Source organism: Watersipora subatra, chromosome 1 (genome assembly GCF_963576615.1).
Source record: "Watersipora subatra chromosome 1, tzWatSuba1.1, whole genome shotgun sequence".
In the NCBI taxonomy this organism is placed as follows: Eukaryota; Metazoa; Bryozoa; class Gymnolaemata; order Cheilostomatida; family Watersiporidae; genus Watersipora; species Watersipora subatra.
The window spans coordinates 14757276-14780202 of NC_088708.1; the positions used below are offsets into that span (position 1 = coordinate 14757276).

At 36.6% G+C, this 22927-nt stretch overlaps 1 protein-coding gene across 1 annotated transcript in view; it reads right to left on the bottom strand.

Annotated features, from left to right (window-relative positions):
• Positions 1-96: 96 nt before the first annotated feature.
• The window catches only part of LOC137385876 (doublecortin domain-containing protein 1-like), a 31764-nt gene continuing 8933 nt past the window's right edge, over positions 97-22927 (bottom strand). Inside the window, exons 10-33 of the mRNA XM_068072457.1 lie at positions 22199-22387; positions 20963-21117; positions 20144-20355; positions 19969-20054; positions 19604-19795; positions 18498-18744; positions 17665-17830; positions 16777-16908; positions 16389-16580; positions 15519-15736; positions 14212-14279; positions 13761-13905; positions 13325-13439; positions 12744-12888; positions 12015-12240; positions 10482-10717; positions 10148-10364; positions 5888-6028; positions 2378-2599; positions 2105-2241; positions 1765-1848; positions 1354-1503; positions 723-905; positions 97-469 (exon numbers count right to left, since the gene is read on the bottom strand). Of these exons, the coding sequence (XP_067928558.1) occupies positions 410-469; positions 723-905; positions 1354-1503; positions 1765-1848; positions 2105-2241; positions 2378-2599; positions 5888-6028; positions 10148-10364; positions 10482-10717; positions 12015-12240; positions 12744-12888; positions 13325-13439; positions 13761-13905; positions 14212-14279; positions 15519-15736; positions 16389-16580; positions 16777-16908; positions 17665-17830; positions 18498-18744; positions 19604-19795; positions 19969-20054; positions 20144-20355; positions 20963-21117; positions 22199-22387 (3918 nt within the window). The 3' untranslated portion in view covers positions 97-409. The remainder of the gene's footprint in view (positions 470-722; positions 906-1353; positions 1504-1764; positions 1849-2104; positions 2242-2377; positions 2600-5887; positions 6029-10147; positions 10365-10481; positions 10718-12014; positions 12241-12743; positions 12889-13324; positions 13440-13760; positions 13906-14211; positions 14280-15518; positions 15737-16388; positions 16581-16776; positions 16909-17664; positions 17831-18497; positions 18745-19603; positions 19796-19968; positions 20055-20143; positions 20356-20962; positions 21118-22198; positions 22388-22927) is intronic.

The following is a 22927-nucleotide window of genomic DNA, read 5'->3' on the forward strand; positions in this document are numbered from 1 at the left end:
TATTTGTCAGTCTGGATATTAAAGACAGCCATAAAGGAAAAAGAGGTGGTTATTTTTACTCGTTTGTCACCAAAGTGTTAGTGCACAAACTCAATCAAATCTGTGATGCTTATGAAAGGTATTTTTTATTACAGTAAGGTACTACAATAACATTTAACTGCATAAAATTCTTGTGTGAACGGCATAGAAAAAGTTTTAAATTAGGACGGAATGTGTCTACATGAAAAAATATGAATACACAGAAGTAAATTTACTGGTAAAATATGCATAGCAAGTTGACCCTATAAGAGTACAAAAAGGTAAAGCGATAACAGAAAAGAATAGAAAGTTCCCTAAACATTGATTGGTACGTAACATAACTACGACAGTGAGTCATCCTTGCTTGTTTGTGTTTCTCTACGTTTTAAACCTACTTGGATGCTCTTCGGTTTGCTTGAGAAGCCAGGCTGGGTGGCCCAAATGGATCAACCTAAAAAATAAGACTTTCCGTTAACATAACCAAGTCAAGCAAGCTTGAACAGCGCTGTCTAACACAAGAAATTTAGGCTAAGGCTTGCTGTTGACAGCTGATGATGATAATGGTTGTCCAGACGTGTAAATGTTTTCAGGTGCTACACTAACTGCTAGCGATCAATAAATCAATGGTGATCAATAAATCAATGGTGATCAATAAATCATGGTATTTTGCTAAATTTTATTTTCAACGAAACAAGTTCACTTACATCAATATCTGGGTGGAGATGGGCTTGTACTGTAATATTCGTGGCATCGGGACCAAGCTCCTTTCTAGCCCTAGTCCAATTAGCACGAATTTCCACTTCTTGTTGCATATCCCGAGGGCGCTGATATGCTCCTCCAGTAGACACACAAATAATTTGATCCTTCTCTAGATCTTCAAACTTTATCTAGATAAAATTAACAGAGATTGGATAAAGAAAAAGAAAGCACTGTGAGTGATAAGTAGTTAGACTAGGAAATGAATGTATTTTATATAACTCATGTAATAAAAATTAAACCCCCGATGCTCTACAAAAAGCTATGTATGGACTTTATATAGAGAATAAAGATATGTCATGTCATCCAGTAAAATCAATGAATAGATGAATTGGCAATAAAAAAATTTGCTTAGCCTGACAGTATCGCTTGTTATTCATGCAATAAATATTTAGCAACAAATGAGTTGACAGCCGACACATAGTTCATCCCCACTTTAAAAAGAGAAGTTTAAAACTAGTCAGTCAGACAGCCCCAAAAGATACTATCATCAAGTTAAGCGTGTGTATGAAACATGTTATGCGATGACCAGGTAACTCCTCAGTTGTTTGTAATCAAACTAGTAAGCACCATACACACCTGCTGGCCTGACAAGCTAAAGATGGCCTTGGCAGCTTTCCTCAAGTTCAGCCTAGTGGTAGCATTTTGCAAGATCTGATCAAGGTTGTCTCCCCATATGTACTGTGCTCTCGATACTGGCTCCCCATTTACAAAGGCTAGAACTCGTTTCTGCAGTATATATCTGACTAGCAGATCTAACAAATGTATTGTGATTGTGTCTTGTAACACGTCACCACCACTGCTAACCTAGACGCCTCGTACAAAAGCACAAACAATCTTTTAAGCTTTTGACAGCAAGGATTTGGAATGACAAATTAACCAACAGTATAATTTGTACACCTAAAGCCGACTAGATACATCTCTTTACTATCAACTAGATCTTCCAGTTTTTTGCTGTCAGTGAAAACAACAAGAGATGGGTCAACCTACCATAGTTGGCTGAGTGTAAAGTCTATTGGCAACAGGTCGGACACCAGCCGATTTCTGTCTGGTCTGCACAGCCAGATGCTGAGTCTAAAATGCATAACAGATTAGTCAACTCTCACCAAAGGTTCACCAATCATTTTTTTCATAAAAGAGTGGAAGTTATTTATATACTAAAGCTTTTGATATGGCTTGATGGTTTCAAAACTGTTTGCACAATCTAGCAGGGATAAAAATAACTTGTAAATTTTGTGTTCATATGCATCAGGCATGTTATTCCAAGATTATCAAAAGGTCTATCTCCAAAAGGAAGCCGAAAGCATTAAATATTTGATAAAGAGAGTACCTCTAGTTGATGCACTTCATTGTGAGCAACAGTCTCTCCGTAAGTTAGCTCCTGCCAATGGTTCCTTTTCACCACTGGATTCACGGAACTTCCTGTTGATTCATAGTGGCCAGCTTGCTGTCCAGTCAGTCTTCGTCCTGCAGAAACATTAACTTACTAAATGTTTCAGACGACCAACCGAATCTATTGTAAATGTTTTTAGAAGTTTGCAGACCAAATTGAATATCAGTGTTTATCTATTTTTATACCTTGAAGTTAAAAAGAAGTTTTTACCTTGAAGTTGTCGTAGCTTATGCTTCTCTTTTTGTAGAGAGAAGTTGATTTCTGAGATGAGTTTTCTGTAGTGTTGCATCTCCTTCTGGTCAGCAGCAACCTTTTCTGGCTTGACGAATTTTTCTCCAGATGAGGCCCAAACCTCAATAGGGTAACGCAAAATGACTTCAATCGGTGGGGGTGGTTCTACTTTGGTCGCTACCGCTGTCTTTGGTCTCGAAACTCTTTTACCGTTACCTAGCAGTACCAAAAGGATACATATTTACTCATCGAAGCAGATCCAGAATCGCGATCAGCAGTTTACTACTAAAGCTAACAGATAAAACAGATGTCAGTATGCATGTATGCATATGATAAAGTCGTCAACCAGGTTGAGACGACTTGACATAAAAATTTATAAAAAAACAAAGTTTAAATTGACACGCAATGGTCATTGAATGGGATAATGTAAAAGTCTAGGTGCAAATAACTCAAATATGGTAGCTATAGATTTATGTTGAGCTAAAATAATCTGTTACTGACCCATCAGGAAGCTGGTACATCCTTCTTTACTTATATCACATTAGACTATAGGTTTATCAAAGAGGTGCACACCTTACGCAATCTGAAGGTGATATTAATGTCAGCCATGCAAACACAGAGGGTGATATTCAGTGTCACTTATCAGTGATACATTAACTTAATCAACTTTTGCAGCCAGCGCAGCTAAAATATGAAATATCTACTGGTAATTATATGAAAAACATACAGAGATTAAAAAATGTACAGTAAAGCTATAGATTTCACAACTCTAGCAAAAGTATAGCTTCCTATTCCAGCTCATGGGTTCCTTTTAGCTGATTTATTCCACCGCAAAAAACCAAACTAATCTTTGATTTTAACCGAAACACTATTCATTAGCATGAGCAGACAATTTTAAAGGTTTTGGTGCCATGAAGGATTTTACGTACATGTAAATGGGCTTATCTATTAGAATCTCACTGAAAAATAATTACTCTATCCTCGTGCGTAATCCGTCATGTGATTGTCTATCATTGGAAGGGTTCAGTTCCTTATGATAAAATCCATTACTATATAGTACTGCAAAAAGAGCACCTCTTAGAGACTGATATATACAAGCCAGCTTATCAAGTAAAAAATTAATATGCCTCAATACTTATTTGTTTGTGATCGGAGAGGTGCAGTTAAGATTTACAGTACCATAGGAATGTCTATTTGGGGCTGAACACTTGATGCAAAAATAATGGAGTGGAGAAAATCCAACTCTCTCTTAACTTTAAGGAACAATAAAATAGACAGGATTCTGCCCATGCATTTTCATATCTGTATCAAAGTAAAACTTCATACGATGAGACCTTGTTGTAACAGGAAGAGAGTGAAAGGTGAAGATGCTGTTGGCAAGCTTGCTGAACAAATTCATCTCAAATATTCAATTTTATAAAAGATGTGTGGTAATTTATAGGAAAGCTAAAGGTCTCACAGCTCTGGCAAAAGTATAGCTTCCTATTCTAACTCATGGGTTCCGTTTCGCTAATTTATTCCACCGCATGAAACCAAACTAACCGTTATAAAGCATAAAACTATGAACAACTTATTAAATTATTACCAAACAAAAAAAATAGGTGGAAAACGTCAAAACATTATCACAAAAAACATTACTAATAACAATGAGTATTTGAGATTAATTTTGATAAGCATGCCTATTATATGCTGCCTACTAAATTATTGATAAACTTAGTAACAAACTTAATACTATAAAAATAGCAGCAGACTATTATTATTATTATCCCTTAATTTCTTTATTTATTTACATTTATTTAGTGCTAGTTGAAGTAGGTTAAATTTCAACTGAGCACCAGTTTGGCATCACTCTAGTCTTTAGCTCATAATTATATGGTTTTGTCATACGCTACACAAAAAGTTTCCATCTTTCTTAATTATATACTTGCAATGCGGTTTCTCAGTACAAATTAACTACGGTAATGACTACCGCGAGTCCACAGGCTACGGAGTTCGATAAAATAACTAGTCAACGATTCCAAGATTAGGACATATCATAGAAAGACTGCAGAGGTAATGCGGTTGACAGAAGATACATAATTCGTACTTGGTCAAAATAATCGTAAAAAAGATTTTTAATGATCACATTTCTGAAAAGCTACACTATATTTAGCTAAACAATTCTCCTCATTAGTTCCTTGTTATTTAGCTTCATAAATAACTCATCGTTGCATCCATTGTTGTATAACTTCTTTCAATTTAAAAATGCCATCTGGTAGCAGATCCTTTTGATGCACGTACTCTGTTTTACCAACATAAATATGTACGTATTTCCTTTTAATCACAAAACATTCTTAAATTTAGCGGCTGCTTCATCACAGAAACAGTTTTATCAAAGTTTGTAGCATCCCTTGAGAATATGATGACATGATTTGCACCTGAATGATGTAATCATAGCAGGGAACACGCGTAATAAAAATAATATCACCTGTAAAAATTATAAAATACTAAAATAATGTATGATTAAAATGAAGAAGCAACGATACGAGGTATAATAACATAGAATAGATAATAATAATAATATAGAATAGATAAAGTTTTTCCAATATTTTCTGCTATTCCATGTATGATGCTATAACACAGTCTCCTTTCTAACCTTACGAATTTAATCTAAAATGCTGAGTTTTCTCACTATTGTAATATTGCTATGGCATGCTTCGTGTCTAATTAAAGAACTCAGCCAGTTGAGGTGACAAGAGATTAATAAAAGTCAACCATCTATTGATCTTAAAGCTAAGGTCGCGCATGACACCCTTCTCTTTCGATATAGCATCGCGTAAGGACATGCTTAGCGACTGCACGTGCCAATGATAAGCCACAAGTAGTAGGTTCAACTGCTCCAGAGAGCCATGCGACTATGATAATGACGCTCCGACACCACGGCAGGTAGGAGTTGTTCTACGTCATTGTCCTTTATCAACTCATTCTTGTTTTTGCGCCTGTAACGGCATAATGTTCACACCGATTCACTTTATTCTAAGCAGCCTGTACGTTCACCCTTCTTTTGTCTGGCTTTCAGCACATAATTGCAATGATATCATAACGTCATCAAGAAATATAAGAAAATCATGTTCGATTTTACCTATTAGATGGATGTGACCATAATGCTAATTGACAGAGCGGAGTCAAGTTATTGCCTTGGGGTGTCTTACGTGAATATTTGATTAATGCATAAACAGGCAACAGAGATCGGATCCGTGACTTGAGCTAACAGGTGTGGAACAAATATATCATCACCCTACTTCTGGGACAGCAAAAGTACGTAGTTTGGTTGTCAGTCGTGACAGCTCTGTAGAGCTTGTGAATCCTTGAGACAGTTGGTTAGATACCTTTCTCCAACCTCCCTCAATACCTTCAGCAGGCTACCTGATAATTGTGGTCTACTGAGTAAACCAGAACAAAACACTGTATTTGCTCCATCGGTTGTGATCTGACGGAGAGCTGACTGACCTGCTGTGTGCTCCGATAAATCGTCTATTTTGCTTCCTGTGTCCTCGTCATTATCGTCGTTCAGTTCGACCTTGGTCATGAGCTTGTTAATCTCCGTCGGACCAGTTCCTTGGCTGTTAGGCACTGAGCCTGTGTAATTAACTGCAATACAAAGTCATGTTATTACATCAGCAGTGGAAGAGTAACAGTTTTAATTCACCATAAGTAGCGTGGCATCTAGAATTGCTAAAAAAAAGGTGACCTTCGCACATAGTCAAAATCGTTTTGAATTTATGCCAGTTAACCTTTTAATAACCCAGTCAGACTAAATTTTCAAAATATTTGGCAGAGTTCGAGTCAGAGACACTCTGATAGGCTATATTGGTCAGTGAGAATTTTGGCAGCGCACGATATGCCTGTAGGGTTGCACGCTTGGCCAACAGAGTTGTATAATCAGGCAATTATATACTCTGCTATTGGTTAAATATATTTCCGTGTTATTACATAAACAAGACCAGGTGAGAGATTTCTCTAGCTTAAACCTGGTGATAAAAATCTGCTTTGCTGTTAGATGACTCATCCAAGTTCTCAAGGTTGACAGAGGACGATATTTTTTGCTTCTCAAAATCTTTAAAATAAACTTGAGGAAATCAATAACGTACCGTAACATACATTAAGAAAAAACATTGGTATTATTGTGCGTCACCAAGTCAGACATGCAAAAAAAGTAATTGACTTTAAAGACAAAAGTAGTTGAGTTTGGTGACTAAAAGACAGCTCTTTTGTTATGAGTTGGGTGGGTAGGAATACCTCTCTTTGTGGACAATAGGATTATGACAAATGAGAATTTTGTTAAAAATTCCTTAATAATGTTGTCTTTTACAAAAGTTTTATATAAATCCTGTTATATAGAAAAATAATTGACAATGTTATAGACTTAGAGTTGTCCGCTATATGAATTGTTACTACTTGCTGGTTTTATCCAACTCATAATCAGAAAAAAACAACGCAATTATGACAACCTCCAAGAACAGGATAGTTTAGGAGATAATTAAAGAGTGGTAGGTATGTATGTATATACATGTGTGTATGACTTTTTTATTGTAAAAGTTATACTAGATAAATTTTATAACTTTTACGTAATATTCAACTTTGTGTTAAACTAAGCTACAGTTTTTTACCTGTAAAAGATAATGTAGTAAGTGAAGTTTTGTTACATAGCTTTTAAAAGTAAAAGAAACTGTAGTTCGTTTTAACACAAAGTTAAATGTTATAAATGTTTCAAATGTTTTATGTGTGTTTTTGAACACAGCATAAAACTTTTTTTTTCTTGATGTTCATCACTCATCTAATTTCATGAGCAACTCATTTGCATAGATCAAAATCGTAAAACAAAAATTTTTGTTTATTATATAAAGGGCTTGAAGAGCAAAAGACATGGTTCTCATTGCGACCTTGAGAACTTGAATGAGTCATCCAACATGAAAGCTGATTTTTATCACAAGATGTAAACTGGAGACGTTTTTCTCAGGGTCTTGTTTGTGTAATAACAAGGAAATATATTTAACCAATAGCAGAGTATATAATTGCCAGATTATACAACTTTGTTAGCCAAGCGTGCAACCCTATAGGCATTATCTTGTAATGTCGAAATTTCTCACTGACCAATAGCCTATCAGAGTCTTGGACTCGAATGAGACCAAATATTTTGAGCCCTAACAAGGTTGTTAAAAAGGTTAATTGGCATAAAAAATAATTTGCTCCGCCAAAATTTCTTGAACTTTGGTTGATAAAATCTTCAAGTCGTGATGTAAAAATATTAATAATTAAAAGTACACTATCTAATAAATGACTGCTCACACGGTTTGACCAGACAAAAACAAGTCTGTCCGCTAATGAAGGATGAGGCTCACCAGGCTACTAGTTTTTCTCTCATTCAGCCATTTTGTCCACTTTTCCTCACTTAATGAAAGTTATTAAAGTTAACAATACCTCTGGTTGAAATAAGTTTAACACCAACATTTCACTTATTCAGTGATTATTCAGTAATTCAATTAAAGCAGTTCCAAATGAGGTCATTTCCTAACAATAACTAGACAATGAAAAGACAATAATAAATAAAAGACAATGAGCGCAGCGTTGGAGCGACCTTTTGCTTTGCTCTACCCTTTCTATCCGAGTTTGTTAAAACCTGCAAATACAATATAAACTCAACCAACAGTAAACCTGGCAAAGCCCAGGACTTCTTTCATTTTCAAACAGAATGCTAGCAGGCAGGGATTACGTGTTTGTCACAATTTCCATTTCCATAACATTTCCATAATTCATTTTCATATTATTTCCATTTCCATAACATTTCCATAATCTATTTCCATATTATTTCCATTTCCATAACATTTCCATAATTCATTTCCATATGATTTCCATTTCCATAACATTTCCATAATTTATTTCCATATTATTTCCATTTCCATAACATTTCCATAATTTATATCCATATTATTTCCATTTCTATAACATTTCCATAATTCATTTCCATATTATTTCCATTTCCATAACATTACCATAATTTATTTCCATATTATTTCCATTTCCATAATATTTCCATAATTCCTTTCCATATTATTTCCATTTCCATAACATTTCCATAATTCATTTCCATATTTTTTCCATTTCCATAACATTTCCATAATTCATTTCTATATTTTTTCCATTTCCATAACATTTCCATATTTCTAAAATAAAATTTCCATATCCATTTCAATAAAAATTATGGAAATATTTATGTTTATGGAAATGGAAAAGTAAACATTTCCATAATATGTTTAGCGATCCCTGGTGTGTACGTATGTGTGCGCGCTTGCATGTCAAATGAGCGTGTGTGTGTGTGTGCAATCGTCAACTCTTCCCGAATATGTGATTAATTTATACATAATATGAATATGATATTTGCTTGCTAATATACTTTATTTAGGGTCCAGGCAACATCAAAACTGTATGCTACCATTGCCTATAACTAAGCCAGAGACGATTTGAGATGTTTTGAGAGTTTCTTTCATACTCCCTTAATAGTTTCTGTAATATCACTGATGTTAGCTGGGTTTGTGTGTTACCATTGTCCATACATGTAGCCAAGTCCAGAGACAATTTGAGTTAATTTCTTCCAGACCACTTTAATAGTTTCTGTAATACCACGGATGTTAGCTGGGTTTGTGTGTTACCATTGTCTATACATGTAGCCGAGCAAGAGACAATTTGAGTTAGTTTCTTCCAGACCCCTTTAATAGTTTCTGTAATACCACTGATGTTAGCTGTTTGTGTATTACCATTGTCTATTCATGTAGCCTAGTCTATACAATATAACTCCCCTCTGTTTATATCTTGGATTACGTGTATGTTACAATTTCCATAATTCAATTCTATATTATTTCCATTTCCATAAAATTTCCATAATTCATTTCCATAATTTCCATATTATTTCCATTTCCATACCCTTTCCATAATTTATTTCCATATTATTTCCATTTCCATAATATTTCCATAATTCATTTCCATATTATTTCCATTTCCATAATTCATTTCCATATTTTTTTCCATTTCCATAACATTTCCATAATTTATTTCCATATTATTTCCATTTTCATAACATTTCCATAATTCATTTCCATAGTTTTTTCCATTTCCATAACATTTCCATAATCTATTTCCATATTATTTCCATTTCCATAACATTTCCATAATTCATTTCCATATTTTTTCCATTTCCATAACATTTCCATAATGCATTTCCATATTATTTCCATTTCCATAACATTTCCATATTTCTAAAATAAAATTTCCATATCCATTTCCATAAAATTATGGAAATATTTATGTTTATGGAAATGGATATGGAAAAGTAAACATTTCCATAATATGTTTAGCGATCCCTGCTAGCAGGTGGGTGTTCGAGTGGCTGGTTCACAGGAATTAGTCAGAGTTTTAAAACCAAATATTTTAGCGACCTGACGGAAGGCACGGAACATATGTATGGGAAGCTCGGATGAAATCAGCCAAAAAATGTTGAAACGCATAGCGTAACGCATAGCGTTACGCTATGCGTTACGCGTATTAACAGACATACAAACTTTATTGATATAGGTTTATAAAATACTTATTGATTTGAAGACAGGGACAAAAAGAGCTAAGCATATAATAGGAATCATTGCCGCGAGTGGCAGGCAAAAAGAATGCATGATATGCGTTATGCTAATATATTTATTTGCATACAAATGAACATACCGGGTATTTTAAATGTCCAGACGGTATCGGCTCCTTGTGATGCAACGACTATGGAGTTGACAGACCTGTTCTCCGCGTCTGTGGCTGACATAAACTCCTGCTCTCCTTTTACCTCTCCGTGACCGACCTTGACCGTTGACTCGGACCAGCTGAGCCAGTATTTTTCAACAGGCTCTCCAGAGTATTCAACTGGTGGATATTTATTCACATTCATATCCTAAAACATGAACCAAAGGCTACCATTAAACATAAAAAACACTTGTTGTATTGAGCTAGATTAGATCATCATGCAAATCAGCGCAGTGAAAAATACCACACAGCATAAAAAACTAACTTCATCATTGTCTCGAGTGGTACTCTGGGACGGATGAATTATTATGGCTGACTCCGATGTCCTGCCAATAATTATCTCATAGAGAATTTCAGCCTCAGTTCCACTGTTGTGTACGAGAGCGATGTGGTTGTTACAACCGGTTGTTACTTCTAGTAGTGCAAATTCTACTGAGAAGGGCTCTTCATTTACTGCCTGGTAGCTGTCTCCTTCAGCAGCCGTTTCTACGCTGATAGTCTCTAAAACATTTTTTAATGAACATTTTTTGTTTGTTTGTTTGTATTTTCATCAAAGAATAAAAAAAACATAATAGAAAAATCAATCTATATTTAATGATGAGGGCCCACGTGCACAATAGCGCGGCTAGTAGAGGTGCAGAGCCCGGGAGCTGTCCTTCACGGACAGCTCCCAGCTTTTTGCAGCTGTCCTTTAAGGATAACAACATGTATTGCCTTTTACATGTCTATTGTACAGTAATATGCATAATTCTCAGCTGCACGACTGAACTTATCTGGCCATCAATGCTGATGCGCATTAGAGCAAAGCGTTCTCAAATAGCTTCCAAAATTGGGTACATATTTCTGTCAATTTTACAGCCTGTAGCGTAACAGCATCCCGAGAGTGAAAAAAGAGCTTTGGCTACGCCCGCAGCAACTTTTAAAAGCGCCTTTCCTAGCTAAAAGCCATGAATAGTCACAAAATATGATTCGATGTACACAGAGGAATTGCGGGTCTCAGTTTGATTCTCAGGAGACTGCCCTCCAAAGTTGCCAACAAATCATGCATAGATACATGTAAATGCTTCCTGTTCCTGTGTTCGCAGAAACACAACACATTTATAAAGCGGTAGTGTGTCAGCCCTCATTTCATGTCCCGTTGAGCCAAGAGCTGTCAAGTCTATTCCCTTCAGTGTCACATGAGAGTTGTGCAGTTAAAAACAAGAGAAGCAAATTCCTAATTACTAAGTCTTGTCTTACTAAAATTTATTCGTCAAAGGCAATTGAAATGAATAAGTTTCAAGAGCAGGGTTAACTGTAAGTGCACAGCATTTTCAATCTTCAGCTAACCAACTAATTTCAGAAAATTCAATGTTGAGGGTCGTACATTTTGGCATACGAAGATTATTCTAAGCAGGGTACATATGAGGTTGTTATGTTATGCAGGCTGACTATGTGGGCTATAGGAGCAGCACTTATTTTCATATATCAAAAATAGACTAGAACCTAGCAGAATAATGGTAGCGCAATGCATGCCATTCTTTAAAACCTTACACGTTACTATTATAGTCAGTAAATGAGGGAATATCTAGAATTTTAAACTCAATGCAAGTTTCTCATAGCTAGCTTACTATTTAAAGAATCTACCTGCAAAAAAGAACAAAAATCCATGTAAACAGCTGCCATAGAAGGCGCGTCTTTGTTTAAGTATTGTTCTTGTCATAAAAATAAAGTAGGAGCTCAAATACTGTTCTTGTCGTTGAGGCAAACTAGGAGCTTAAAAACTATCGAGATCACAAAAGGCTCCACGAATACTTACGGAATTGAACTAGGTCTGTAGTTGACTCGGACTGCAAACTGCTTTCTGGAGCTGTTCCGCCAATGTCAGCTGATGCTCTACGTTTTTTCTTCTGGATGTTGGCGGTGTAATGTTCGCTAGCCCAAGCTATGAGGTCCTCTACATCCACAATGATTGTACCATCCCTTGTATAAAGTCTGCGAGCAGCGCTTGTCATACCGAGCCTGTATGTGCACTGGTCGAGCAGCTATACAAAAGTCATTTCCTATTAATTCCTTACTTTCATAGTAAAGCAAATGGTCTAAACGCATGACTATATACTTGTATATGAAAATATACAAGCAAAACTTTCAACAGCTCTATAATTTTGCGCCTCCATAATTTTATATAGGCTTGCTTAACAATGAGCTCTTTAGAAACAGATAACACTCCTGATAGGAGTGACTCCTATCAATGCAACATTAAATCAAACAGGCCAGGCTTCAATATTCTGCATTGAAGCATTTGTATTTGTAAACAAAGTATATGTCGCAAACACTTAATTAAACATGTCGCCTGATTTCTCTTTGTGTTGTACACATTTGCTATAGTTCAATGATAGTTGCCATGCATGATTTTGGTAAATGTTTGTTTGTTTCCTAGTAATTTGATGTTTGGCAGTGTCTTTAACTAGTAACCAGAGATAGTATGCCAATGTTACTGAGGGGAAACAACTTCAACTTTTATATTCATCAAGTGAGAGTTGCTTACCCCTATGATGCTTGAGCCAACAATAAGCTGACCCTCCTTCTGCCTGTGCTCCCCATTCTTATACGCATAGATCTTCACTGACTGGGGTGTGTTGCTTGCTGATATTTCTTTAGCAATAGAACACACACTATATTCCTCATATAGCCTGTAACAAAACGTATGCTACATTTGTATATTTCTCTCATAACTTGTAATAGAATGTGTGTCATTGTCTCCCCACACATCTACACATAAGCACTGTATATCTCAAGTCATGATATATAAACAGGCTGTGCTCGCAATTCACAGTTGGTGTTGGGTATCTCTACTCTGTGACTAGAGTAGAGATACCCAACACGAACTGTGAATTGCAAGCACAGCCTGTTTATATATCATGACTTGAGATATACAGTGCATATATGTAGATGTGTGGGGAGACAATGACACACATTCTACAACAGGTTATAAGAGAAATACGCCGACTGTTCATGTCGGCGACTTACATCTTTATGTACATGTAAGTGTCAGTAATACAGCTTACATATGCATATCGGTAGCCTAAGAATCTAAACATATGTAGGTGTTTTCAATGAACAACCTACTTGTTATACTTTGTCTCCCACTCATCCAAAGTATTTATAGCCTCGAAAGTGGACAAGTCGACCTTTCCATTCAAACACTGGAAACTTCCAATCTGCTTCAGAGCTTTGTGCTTGGCTATAAATATTAGAGAAGCATCAAGAATACAGTTTGTAGGTGGACAAAAGACAGTCAGTTTTATGTGCCACACTTACTTCTAACATATTGATTCTATAATCACAAGTTCAAATGGCTTATTTTTCCTTAAAGATGAACTCACTTAAAATTGTAGAAGATTTCATCATAAAGTATTGAAATTTTTCTATCATTCGTGATTGTTTTTGTTTGAGGTGATTTGACTGCCAGGATGTTTTAAGATTAAAATCGACAAAACTTAATTGAGTTAAAACGCGATCAAGAATGACTAAAAGTGCTGAACACAACAACCCTGTGACTTACCGTTTCCCACGGCACAGGAAAAATCATAACTCTCTGGAATTCTTGTTAGCTTGAACTTTCCTCTCATAGCCCGAGCACAAGATGTGCACACGACTACTTCTGCTTGCTTTATAGTGTGCTTGCTAGAAAGACTTACGACGTAGCCCTGAAACGAGCCAATCATTTAAGGTCATGCAAGGATGGAGAAAAAATCATCAATAAAAACTAAATAATGTAATTCGAATGCCTTATCCTTGACATACAGTGTCTTTTTATATTGAGAATAGCCAGTCTTTGCGAACTGTTTAAGATGGGTGTTTCTGCTAGAACAATCCCGATAAGTCAGGGAAGAATTTCAGCTAAAAGTTATATGTTCTCCAAGCTATGGTATAAAAATGTCGTCAACAGGCTCAGTGTAGTAGATTACAGTATATCAGTAATAATGAACAGCAAGTCATGACTGGCTACTTACGGGCTGATCTAATTCTTCTTTTGTAACGGCATAAGTGCAGACATTGGCTTTGTTAGCAGCAGAGACCTCTACAACAAAACATTTTGGGTTTTATGATTACACCTAGTTACTTAAATATTTAATAGTAAGTACAATCAGTCTTTCTCATTCAGCCTTCCAATGGCTTACCCACTTTATCACCTACCAAATTACCCACTCTGTCACTTACTGATCTACCCACTCTGTCACTTACTGACCTACCCACTACCTCACCCACCGACTCACCTACTTTATGACCTACCGATTTACCCATTCTGTCACCTACCGACTTACCCACTCTGTCACTTACTGACTTACCCACTCTGTCACATACTGACTTACCCATTCTGTGACATACTGACTTACCCACTCTGTTACTAACTGATTTACCTACTCTGTCACCTACTAACTTACTTACTCTATTATGTACTGCCTTCACACTCAGTCATCTATGGATTTACCCACACAGCTTCTCACAAACTTGTCCATTCAGTAACCCAATAACTTAGTCATCGACCGACTCATTGATTTTTCCACAATGCCAATCAAAATCATGATATTTTTCATTCTTTGGATGCTTTCAGATTTTGTATCATAGAAAGGTAGGCATGACAAAATATTAAAAAATATCTATAGTGGAATGGGATACCCGATTAAGCATTTGTTTATCAATAAACATACGCATATCAATACACATGGCAACACAATCTAACAAAAAGTGAAAAATTTCTGTCCTTTTTGGACAAATGTTTTTCATAGTAAGTTTTTGTTTAATCCTATGCGTGTCCATAAACTTGGAGTTATCCTCTACACCTTGCATTCAGTGATATGTGATCACTGTAGTAATAACTCTATTGATGACGCGCAATTTAACCCAATAAAACATTTTAAGCATATACCAAATGTGTTTGTTACGGTAGGATACAACATTAAAATACTTATAAGGATTTAGACTGAGGCTTTAGATGATGTACTCTATGCATGAGGTTGTTCACTGTCAACAGACCCATTTCAGTCGTCGTGTTCCCCAACCAAGACAGAAACTATTGTTATTTCATAAAACTCAGAGGGTTGAAATTTGAATGCCTCATCTGTACCAAATTGCGTCCCTCTACACAAATCCAAGAGCACCATTTATCTCCTGCACATACTGACACACAGTACTGCGTCATAGTACTGAGTCACAGCGATGACTCACAGTACTGAGTCATAGTACTGAGTCACAGCACTGACTCACAGTACTGACTCACAGTAGTTATGCTACCCATATCAGCAGGCTGACAACATACCCACATCAAGATGGTTGGTATGAAATGCAAACACATATCCACTCTCTGAATCCATGTTCCACTTTTGATTAGCCGAACCAAATTGAGATGACTTTTTCTTCTGAACCATAACTTGACAGCCAACATAGTTCAGTGTCAAGCCTTCTTCATCACGCCGACTATTGGTTGGCATTGCTGCCGTTAGGACCATGTCTCGTTGGGAGCGAGTGTGTATGTACCTGTGAAAGCAGGGCAGCTACAGTTACATTAGCATAGCAAACAAGCTGCTTAAGCCAAACCAGCAAGTCCTAGTTCGCCCTTATGCAGCCTCGTTTACACTGGACACTTTGTAACTCCGCCTACATACTGTCACAGTTCACATTGGACACTTGGTAACTCTGCCTACACACTGTCACTGTTCACATTGGACACTTGGTGACTCCTCCTACACACTGTCACTGTTCACATTGGACACTTGGTAACTCCGCCGCTATACTGTCACAGTTCACATTGGAAATTTTGTAACTCCGCCTACACACTGTCACTGTTCCCATTGGACATTTTTAACTTCACCTCCACACTGTGATGAGCAATATTGGGCAACTTTTAACTCCGCCTACAGACTGACGCGGTTTACTCCGAACAAATGGGGGCAGAAGAGTTTGACCGAGTCAACCATTTCTGTTTGCATCTTTAATGTCAATGTTCACATACATATTCCGACAGATCACTGTCAGTTTTGCTTGTGAACAGCCATTAATGTAAACCAGGTTTTACATATTTTCCGTTTCTCATCGAATGATCTTTAAATTTCAGTTACACTCATTTTAAAGCATCAGACAGACAATGAAGTAGTCACCAAATGCTACTTAAACTACCAGAAATACTGACCCATTAGGCTTGACTATCCACAGCTGAGAGAGGTCATCAGCCTTCCTTTTTGCCAAGGTCACTTCTAGTTGTTGACCCTCGGCATTGGAGGTGAGAGCGAGTACCAGACTCTGGTCTGCCTGGCAGTGGATGTACCCGTCATCATACTTGAACTTCTGCACATTTCTCAGAAGCTTCGCACCAGACCTTGACCTGCTTCGCATATGATTAGAGAGAATGACATGACTAATTTAAACCTTGTAATTATCATAGAAGATTTCATTTAGCAAACGCAATGATAAATAAACAATAAAATAAAGAACACAGTGTTTGTTTTTAATCATATCGCAATTGTATATGTTAGCCCTCAGCAACTGCTAGTAATCATCAAAGTGGAATACTTGCTAACCTTTGCGGTGAAGAGTCCCTCCTTGGCGACTCTTGTATGTCTGAAAGCTCATCATTAGCCAGCCTTTCCCACGGCCACTTTAGTTTATCTCCCTTTTCATCCATCCTCTGGTGAGATCTCTCATGGGCAGTTCTAGAACAATATAATTTGTTGTGAAAATTCAAGTTTTTCTTAGACCGGAAAAACTCTTCAAACTCGTTTTAAAAACTCCAACATTTCTCTGAGCTTTAACTCCTTTTCCAACAGCTACACCTACACACCTACACACTTACACACCTACATACCTACACACCTACATACCTACACACCTACACACCTACATACCTACACACCTACATACCTACACACCTACACACCTACATACCTACATACTTACATACTTACACACCTACATACCTACACACCTACACACCTACATACCTACACACCTACATACCTACCCACCTACATACCTACACACCTACATACCTACACACCTACATACCTACACACCTACATACCTACATACCTAAACACCTACACACCTACATACCTACACACCTACATACCTGCATACCTACACACCTACACACCTACATACCTACACACCTACATACCTACACACCTACATACCTACACACCTACATACCTACACACCTACATACCTACATACCTAAACACCTACACACCTACATACCTACACACCTACACACCTACATACCTGCATACCTACACACCTACACACCTACATACCTACACACCTACACACCTACATACCTACATACTTACACACCTACACACCTACATAGCTACACACCTACATACCTACACGCCTACATACATTCACTTCTTTTATCCACCCTACAGTTGCTACAGCAGCTACAGGAACATTGATGATAGCAAACCTACGTGTTGTCTTGTAGAAGATCACTCTCTATCATAGCATGCGCTGCCTCCCTCTCCATTGCTTCTTTCTCTGCTGCTTCAGTTTCAATTTTTTCCTGCATCTCAGGACAATGGTTGAGAATGAGCTTCGCACCTGGAACAGCTGCTCCCTCTATTTCACACACATATCCTGCAGCCAATTCAAAGTCATTAAAATCAAAAATTAGAATGGTCTTTACTACCGATTCCTTCACTAACTATAAAATTTTAGATGTAATGTGAAAATGTTTTGTCCTGGCCACATTTAAAACGGAGAACATTACAATGCGAGTGTTTGGGAAAGGATTCAAAAATAAATTTGTTTGTCGCATTTACCAGAAGCATCATGAATTAAAAATTTTTGATCAGACACTCATTTGACATTTCAATTAATCAAAAACTATAAGTATTTTAATTATTTTTTGCAAAAGTATAATGAAGTGTTGTATTAGTAAAACCACTTACAATTTGTAGCTGCTGCAAAGATACTGTACATACAGTAAAAGTCTTTGATTTATAAAAAGTCAAAGGTTATCTCTGATGTCTTGATTGAAACTTAACATTTGAATCCGATTTTATTTAAATTTATTTTTAAAATGTCTGGTAAAGGCAATAACTTAATGATGAGATTAATATGGCAAAATATAAATATTTGATTTCAAAAGATTTATAGAACATTCTACGACAAACTCTTAGTATTTGATGTAATGTGTAAATTTATTATCAACAAAAATTTTCAATGTCTCAAAATGAGAATTCCTGGCTTACTATTTTTTGGAGCACTGCTAACACCTTATAATCTATTAGAGTGAAAGCACCTTCAGTGTCTCGAAGTGCACAGAACTGTCTAATTTGCGCAATGTCTGTAGAGAGGTTAGTAAGAAGGAGCCTTCGCTGTGATTCAGCTTTGCTTATCTTCGGGTCAATCCAGGTCTCTCCACAAGTTGCATAGACAAGCTCATTCCGGTTGAGGTCCTTTAGCGTGTGATGCTCTCTGCCTTGGGCATCAAATAGTCGTCTCGCTGCAAACGGCAGATTGAGGGCTCCAGTACATCTTTCTAGGAACTAGAAATTGAAGATTCATTGTAGTATAGGTATTATGGCTGTTGAAACATATAGCTAGTATAGCTGCTAAAATATATAGCTAGTATACATCTTGGAATATATGGATAGTATAGCTCTTGAAATATATAGCTAGTATAGCTTTTGTAATGTATAGCTAATGTAGTTGTTAAAATATATAGCTGGTATAGCTCTTAGAATATATGGATAGTATAGCTCTTGGAATATATAGCTAGTATAGCTTTTGTAATATATAGCTAACGTAGTTGTTAAAATATATAGCTAGTATGGCTGTTAGTATATATAGCTAGCATGTCTGTTGATATATATATAAACATATATAACTGGTAAAGCATTTGGAATATATAGCCAGTGTTGCTGTTGATATAGATAATTGAGAAATCTGTCACAGCTGATGAAATGTCAGACCTCCTGCCATAGTTTTATTCATCATAATTGCTAAAGTATGACTGAGACTTTTACACAATTTGATTGGCCGTCCTGAATAATGAAGGTCTTCTGAGGTTTCTTTAGAATTTAGATAGAGTAAAGAATCATGATTAAAAAATATCAAATGCTGAGTCTGCAAAAGTCATGTTCGTGCAAGAAAAAAAGTAGATCTCATCAGGCCAGCGTTAGTGCTTGATAAATAGACCAGAGCAAGAGAAACCAGAAACGGCTTAAGTTAAAAACTTGATCATAAACTAGCCTTGACCAAGCTCGACATTGTCAGACCTCTGACTCGGTACTCCTGCCTTCATTCTACTAGACAACCAGTACATGTTACTGGTTGTTACTAGACATGTCACTAGACAACCAGTACATGTTACTATTTACTGCAAAGTTATTCCCATCCACTCACAAGTCGGAACTCAAGTTCGCGGAAGGTCAAGTCATCACAGTGCAGGGGAAAATCGCTGACAGAATCATCTTGATCAGGGTCCGCAGTCCAACCATTAGGCTTGCTAACAGCTGACTGCTTCTGACTAGGAGACCCATGGTGGTGCTGATGGCCGGGCTTCTTACCTGTCTGCTTGCCTAAGTCTCGAACCATCTAACGAATATAGAAAACAAAGTATAGCTTGTTTCCATGACCTCTCAAAAAGAGTGAGCCAAGGATACAACAAAATTAAAATGACGATGCATTAGTCAAACAATTAAATTATGTTTTTATCCATAATATAATTATTTATATTATTTACAACAGCCTGAAACAACTTTTCTTACGTTAGTTAAGTCAGGTCCAACGACATAACAACCATGTCTGGAATCGGTCTCTCCATTCTTCATTACAACTAGCCTTAGTGGAGTATCTGCAAGTAGAAACACTCAGAAGTTGCGATGTTACCATGACTACATATCATATGCAGAGACAAGACTTACTGAGACTATGAGAACTTACGGCCAGATGATTCTTTCTTGGACTTCTTAAGAGGAGGAGATTTAGCGATGAAATAAAATTCCATCGGCCAATCAAATTCTTCGTTCCAGCTGTTGTCAGATGTTACTGGCCACGAATAAGCAAGCTTGTTGTACTCAGGATTTGTGACAACCTCGCGGTCATTGAGTTTCCACTGACCCAAGTTATCAAACCTTTCTTGTTTCATGGCAAACCTTCAAAGTATTGAAAATAATAAACCTTAGTCATAATATAGTTGCTGACATCTATTCAAGTTCTATGATAGATACTTTATATTATAGAATCTCCGGCTGCGTATTCTAACTTCTATTGCATAAACTGGCTCTAAAGTATTAGACGCCGTAGATTGCGGACTATTTAAAACAGCATAGCACAAAATTATATATTACGCCATCTTCATTTTAATTACTTTTGCACAATTTTTTAAATGACATATACCTCCAAATGGCTGTCAGAGTCGTGTGTAACAAAGTCAACTACATCTACATATAATATACGTATGTCTACAATGTTCATCATCGAGCTTGTAGGCCATTTTTAATCACAAATAACTTAATGTGAACTCATAAATTTATTAAGTTGAAACTTACATCAACTTATAAAAGCAAGAGATAAGTAATCATCAGAACCTTACCATCTATCAGTGTTTAGCTTGAGTCAGGGATATAATAAATTGTTCATCTTACATAAAGAAATTAACATGATTGTATTTCTATTAAATCTCAAAATAAAAGCAGAATTCATCTGTTAGTTTGGGTGAATGCTTTAGTGTATTTGGTAATTCACTAGATAGTTTCAGACCTCTGCAGTGAGGCATCTTTGCTGGGGAGTTTCTCACAGACAGCCAAGTGAGGAATGAAGCCACTAGGCAGCCCTTCAACTTCATTTACAACCATTTCCTCCTCCATCTGACTGTGCTTAGCTCCAAGAAATGTCAAGATCAACTCCGATTGAGACTACGTGACCAAACAAACTGACCAATTAGCATCTTTCATAAAAACACCGTTACATGACATATATCTGCATTGAGAAGTGACCAATTCAGTTTTTAAACTTTGCTTAACTGGTTTCTAGGGAAGTTCATATGCAATGAAATAGCAAAGTGTGGTTCTGCGAAAGTTGAAGTATAAAAATAAACGCCAGACAAAGAATAGTGTGGAATGAAATGGTAAAGAGGCACACTGAGTGCAAACAGCAATAATTATACAACAAAATAAGGAAACACCAAAAGGCCATACCGAGTATTGCTGAGCTTCGTATAGCTGCACAAAAAGTTGACAATCAGAAACTATTTAATGTTAAACAGAGAACTTAGTGAGAATCCATATCCTCTAACTTAATGCGTTTCGAAATGAATGCAAAGCTATAAATACGTACAACGTATCATTATGGCGGATTAGAGTGTCCCGAGTTTGCAACCCGAGTTGATAAACTGGGTTACAAATACAAACTCGAGTTTGTATATATAACTCAGTTTATCAACTTTGGTTGCAAATTCGAGACACTCTAATTTGCCATAAGTTCTAGTTTTACAGTACATACATACATAGTTTAGTTTCTATTAGCTGACGGGTGCCTGTCGGTGTACCATGGTTAATATAACCAGATCTACGGTTATGCTACCGTAATACCAATATATTGCACCTTATTTTTACAAACTCGAGTTTGTAAATGTAACTCGGTTTATCAACTCGGATTGCAAACTCGGGGCATTATAAGGCTCTATATATCATAGCTGTTTGTTCTTTTTAGTGGATCGCTATGATCTAGCCTACTATCCATCACTACTACTGAGCGAACACTAGATCATAGACATCGAACATCTGAATAGTAGAAGTAATATGCCTTTGTGTTTTTTTCTTATCTATTTAATTAACAAACTGCTAACCAGGACCCAGAGCCATGACTAGCTATGTTACTGCACATGTGTGTCCTCATTGCACCTTCTTCTTTTTTTTTATTCTTCCCTGTTATATACTTCTTTCAATAAAATAAAACACAAACAGCAAGTTTGAATGCTTGACTTGAAGACATTACCACAGAGTAAATAGCCCCATCACTCGTAAACTTCCACTGTTGGGCTGGATTCCCCTCCTGTTTTTTCTGCAGGCCTACAGCATAGCCTGCGACTCTAGTTGATACTCGACCAACAGTATTGCAGTCTACTCGGGTGTCCAGAACTGTCATGACCATCTGGGGAATCCCACGACACGATATGTATCCAGCCTGTCAAACACAAATATGTAACAGTAATAATTAGACTTTTGACCAAAACAGCTCCTAGTATAAACTTGTTACCTTTTAATACTTTTGTACCAAGCTATTCTCTTACTATGACAGAATTGACGCCTGCAAATGCATGCTTAGGTAATGGGTTCGTAAAGCTTTAAAAGATTTATTATTACTAGTATAACATGGCAGACTCGCATGTCGTGTAATAACTAACTGCGCAGTTATTCCAAATTATGGCAAGGCGGTCGATTCGCACAGGTGATAGAATGCCTGGCAGTGAAACTAAGTGTTGCGAGTTCAAAGCTTGCCTGAAACAATATTTTTTCAGCCTCAATCAGTGTCTTTGGTCAGACATGGCTTTTATTCTAGTCAATATTCCATTTCAACATGCTTTATCTTGATATGAAAATAGAGTTTCTTGCATGACAATTTCATCATCAGGCCTTTCTCAACTGAGCTTTACATTTAGCCTTTGTGAAAAGTCAAAAGGTATGACAATATGAAACAGTCTATCTATTGACATCCCTAACCATC